Below are 5,106 nucleotides of genomic sequence, written 5' to 3' on the forward strand. Positions count from 1 at the left end.
ATGATTAATCAACATTAGATAATCATCATCTATGTTTTTTGACTTTTTATTAGTGAGCAGCTGCAATTGACTTCGAATCTTTTTGTACGGGACCACGTGTTCAAATCTGTACAAAAATCATTGAATCGCAGCGGTGGTCCTGAAAGTACTGGATCCCAAGCGGTAGCCAATAAAAAAACCTTAAAAAAAAAAAAAAAAAAACACCGTTAAAATAAACGGGGACGTTGAAGAACAAAAGATGAAAATATTTTTTAAATTTAAAGACTTAATAAGAACGCCAAGAGTGAAGAATATGCTAAAAGCATATGACAAAGGAAGAAAGCATATTCTGAGAGGAGATCCCGCTCCGCCTGGTTGTGGTTTCCTCACTACTTCACAATAAATACCCCATTCACTAAAACCCACACCTCAAAAACTCTCTCTGTTTCTCTTTCTATTACCTTCTGTATCCCTGCTGTGTTTCGTTGTTTTCTCTCTCTAAAAATTAAATGATGGCTCTCAAAGCTGTTCATGTCTCCGACGTCCCAAACCTCGACCAGGTCCCTGAGAATCCCTCTTTCTCTCTCTACTCAACTCGCTTCTCCAAAGGTAATCATATCATTCCAATCTATTTAAATACGCGCACAAAAAGCTGGTGTCACGAGGCTAATAATTTATATTTTTTATTTTAATTATGTACGTGTAACGCATGTGATGAGGCTACTGATAAAAACACGTAACTTATTAATGTACGTGTTGTTGTTTGTATGATGTGTTTTTTAGGTGTGGAATTGGGGAGGAGTGCATATAGAATACCGAAGTTTTTAGTGATAGGGCACAGGGGACATGGGATGAACGTGTTACAGTCATCTGATCGTAGAATGAGAGCGTTCAAGGAGAACTCGATCTCGTCCTTCGACGCTGCCTCTTGTTTCCCTATCGATTTCATCGAATTCGACGTTCAGGTTAGATTTCTTCGCCACTCGATCGATTTCTTTTACGTTTTTCTAATTGTTTCTTTGTTCTTGGTTTTTTTGGGTCTCCGGTTGTATTTTTGTGAAAAAAAAAAAAAAGAAAGAAAGAAAAAAAATCAGGTCACGTTCTTTTGTGTCGGTGCGTGGTACGCGCGCCGCGCGCGTAACCTGTGCGTGTGGTGTACCACGTGTGATATGCTCTTTTTTTTTTTTTTTTTTTTTTTTGAGAAACCGTGTGAGATGATCTTAGTCATGGGTTGCTGTGGTATTTTTATCACTTTCGGCTTATGTGAACGTGAACTTAGTCATTAAGCCTCCACAAATTATGGGAAAATTTGTGAATTACGTAAAGTTATTATTGTATTTCTGAACTTTTGCTAAAAAATAAATATTTTATTATCTTATACTAACATTTAAGATAAACCTTTTAAGTATTAAACATTGCTATGGTTTCAATAAATATATATATATATATATTATAAACATAAAAGGGAAATGTTAACCGCTGATTTAAGGAAATATTTTTAAAAACTCAATTACAAAAAAAAAAAATTATGAAAAAGAAAATTCAAGCTTTTTTTTTTTTTTTTTCATTTTTCATAAAAACGATATTAATTTTTTTTTTTTAACCGTCTATGAACACATGTCCCAAGACCACTTGTTAACAAAATCTAAAATAAAATACTCAACTCTAAAATGAATACATTGTATCTTAGGTTAAATAGAGAGTATTTTATTCCGTTTTTGGAAAGTATTTATCGTTTTTTTGTTTTCGCATATACACCCATAAATTGTATGTATGGGGACCAAGGGCAATAATATATGTTGACATGTAACAGTATTTTTAGTAGTTCGTGTATATTAAGTGGATCTTTAGACCTTTCTCACATCTCACCAAAAAAAAAAAAAAAAGTTGATCTTTGGACGCGTAGCTATAAAAATAAGATAAAATCTCCTTTTAATTCTCTTCCATATTTAGACATATATGAAACACATTTTACACGAGGATTAAAATTAAGATTTCCAAAACAAAAACTTAATCAATGAATTTTCAGGGTGTTCTATAGGTTTTATGCCTTTGAAATTTTTATTTTTTATTCAAATTTGTTAGTTGGTTCTTGCTCCTGATTTCTAGATGGGTTTCCTTCTTCTAGTTCTACGGCGTTTTCATCTAGGAAAACTTTAGAAATATTTTCCTTCTATCTCAATGATACTGATGTGTTTTTGCATTTTTTTTTTCCCTTTGTGGTTCTTTTAAAAAGAATTATTTTGGTTAAAAATGAAAATAGATGAGAAAGGTGAATGAAGCATAAAGACAGCAAAGTAAAAAAAAAATGTGGTGGTTTTTGTAGGTGACAAGAGATGACTGCCCTGTCATTTTCCACGACGATGTTATCCTCTCTGAAGAAAATGTAAGCTAACTTTTCTCTGTCATTTTAACGTGTGTCTATTTTTAATCCAAGTACTAATGTATTATGTATGTATAATTTTGAAGCTAATTCATTTTTATCTATGGGATTTCAGGGTACTGTGTTTGAGAAAAGGGTCACAGATTTGACTCTCTCAGAATTCCTTGGCTATGGTCCCCAAAGAGAACCAAACAAGCAAGGGAAACCTTTGCTGAGGAAAATAAAAAATGGGAATATTGTGAATTGGGATGTAGAGACAGATGACACTCTTTGTACACTTCAAGAAGCTTTTCAGCAAGTGAGTCCCTCACTGGGCTTCAACATCGAGTTAAAATTCGATGACCACATTGTTTACGACCAAGATTATCTCTTCCGTGTTCTCCAAGCCGTCTTGCAGGTACAAACCCTTAAAGTGAAAAATTTTATAGATTTTTCTGGTTTTGTTGGATGTTAATGATATTGGGGGTTCTAAATATTGTGAATTCTGTGTGACAGGTGGTGTTTGAGTATGCTAATGACAGACCTATTATCTTCTCAAGCTTCCAGCCAGATGCGGCATTGCTCGTTAAAAAGTTACAGAGCACTTACCCTGTAAGCACTCTTTGACATTGATAATATCTTCTATGTTTGTGTTTATATTAATAGGGGTTATATCCTAATGATTTTTATCATTATGGTATACTAGGTCTTCTTTTTGACTAATGGGGGTACTGAGATATACTACGATGTGAGGAGGAACTCCTTGGAGGATGCCCTAAAGCTGTGCTTGGAGGGTGGTTTGGAAGGAATTGTGTCAGAGGTTAAGGGAGTTTTTAGAAATCCCGGCGCCGTGACCAAGATCAAGGAGGCCAAGCTTTCACATCTTACCTACGGCAAATTGAAGTAAGCTTTGTTTGATTATCTTCAATTTTTCCATGGAAACTCTTGGTTAGGAAATGTATTACCAAAAAGAAAATTATTGCTTAGGAAATGTGATAGACAAAGGCATCAAAGTCAGGCTATGACAAATCATGGTCAAATATAACCTGCCATGTTATTTCACTCTGACTTTGATTTGGTCATAGCTTGGAATTACAGCTGGGCCGCCTAAGTTGTTTACATTTCCTATACAAGGATTTTACTTTTCGTACATAAGGAGGGAAAACTTGCTAACTAATCTTTTGTGGTTTGTTGCCATGTCACATGTATAATGTCTAGCCATGTTAGCATATAGCAAAGTTGTAATTGATTTTGTTATGAGGTTGTTCTATGGATTATATGTTATGTATTAATTGAGTGGAAATCAATCTTGTTGCAGTAATGTGCCTGAAGCAGTATACATGCAAAATCTAATGGGAATTGATGGAGTGATTGTTGATCTGGTTAAAGAGATCTCAGAAGCAGTTTCCAATATGATAAAGCCATTGAAGGCAGATGAAGGGGAAAGTTTATCCGAAGGGGTGGAAGCAAAGCCCCAATTCTCGCCACGGGAGCTTGCATTTCTTTGGAAGCTTATACCTGAGTTGATAGAGCTTTAATTAATGGTTGTTATACTGTGCCATATACACGCCAAATCAAATAGTTTTTTTTTTTTTGATGATTTTTCCCCTTCATATAGCAGAAACTCCTAGTCGTGGAAGTCAACACCTTACATTTTCATTGTTGTATATAAATTGCTCATTTCCATTTCTTTAGAACCACAAATTTTTACTAATCTTGTTGGTCTTCCATTTGTACGTCAACAAAGTTTATGATAGTTTCGGATTATCAGAAAAATAAAAAGAGAGGTTTATGATAGTTTTAGCTGCTTCTCACTATAATTTTGTAGCTTCTCATTCTCTCGTCTTCTTTCTATGTAGCCTGGATCTGAGTTTTTTGCATAGAACAACCTGTGTCCTTTTTTTTAGCCCGATTAAGAATTTTTATTGAACAAAAGAGAAGCAAACTCCATTTTTGGGCTCTTAGGTGATACAACTTGATGTCATCTTTAACCACTTAAATACACCGGTTGGGTTGAGCGTAAATCTTGAATTCTTAATTGGTTGGATCACATTTAAAGAGCCACCTTCAACAATAATTTTAGCCTTCTCATCCCTATTATTGTTATAGAGACCTTGGACCTCCTAACTGCATACTGTCACTACTACAAGTGGCTTTGATGACATCTCTTTAAATGGCCAGGCCTACTTGCCTTGTTTAGTTGTTTGTTCCATTAACACCTACAATAAATCACAACAAAGTTCAAACTATAGCAAAAGGAAAAGGCCCAAAAGATTCTTCTACAGAAATATGGAAACATTGATAGCATTGATTAATGTCCATTCCAGGGAAACTGATGGGCCACGGCAAATTCAACCATAGAGTAATTGGTTAAGGTCATATCTTTGATAGAAAATCAAGTAGGAGCACATTCCATCCATTCTATAAGTTTTAGTTGCTCGTGAAGTTTAACTTCTCAAAGCTCCTTCTTGTTTGTTTTAACCAAGGACTTGTCGAAGGGAAGAGTAGAGGACTTATAATTACTAATTAGCAGAGAAGGGTGATTTAGATGAAAACTCGTGTTGATTTTGTAGTATGTGTGTTTTGTAGCTATTCTACTGAACATGATAGAAATTAATTCTGAAACACAGTTAAAAGAGATATAATGGTTTTGGCTAGGAAAGGAACAGAAGGATCCTCCCACACATCACACTCAACCAGGGGTAGTGCTAAGAATTTTTGTTTAAGGGGCCAAGTTGAAGCACTAATCTATTTATCAAGATAAA

At 34.8% G+C, this 5,106-nt stretch overlaps 1 protein-coding gene across 1 annotated transcript; it reads left to right on the forward strand.

Annotated features, from left to right (window-relative positions):
- Positions 1-309: 309 nt before the first annotated feature.
- Positions 310-4,138, forward strand: LOC111997110 (glycerophosphodiester phosphodiesterase GDPD1, chloroplastic). The gene is made up of 7 exons (XM_024029163.2): positions 310-588; positions 763-944; positions 2,306-2,365; positions 2,478-2,759; positions 2,858-2,953; positions 3,048-3,244; positions 3,660-4,138. The coding sequence occupies exons 1-7, from the start codon at positions 489-491 to the stop codon at positions 3,877-3,879; spliced, it is 1,137 nt and encodes a 378-aa protein (XP_023884931.2). The 5' UTR covers positions 310-488; the 3' UTR covers positions 3,880-4,138.
- Positions 4,139-5,106: the final 968 nt, after the last annotated feature.

Source organism: Quercus suber, unplaced genomic scaffold (genome assembly GCF_002906115.3).
Source record: "Quercus suber isolate HL8 unplaced genomic scaffold, Cork oak 2.0 scaffold_546, whole genome shotgun sequence".
Classification (NCBI taxonomy): Eukaryota; Viridiplantae; Streptophyta; class Magnoliopsida; order Fagales; family Fagaceae; genus Quercus; species Quercus suber.

Bases quoted from the DNA above. Each gene is read 5' to 3' on its own strand.
- LOC111997110 (XM_024029163.2), top strand. From the start codon at position 489: ATGATGGCTCTCAAAGCTGTTCATGTCTCCGACGTCCCAAACCTCGAC. The intron at 945-2,305 runs GTTAGATTTCTT...TGGTTTTTGTAG, and splicing joins TCATCGAATTCGACGTTCAG to GTGACAAGAGATGACTGCCC. The intron at 3,245-3,659 runs GTAAGCTTTGTT...ATCTTGTTGCAG, and splicing joins CTTACCTACGGCAAATTGAA to TAATGTGCCTGAAGCAGTAT.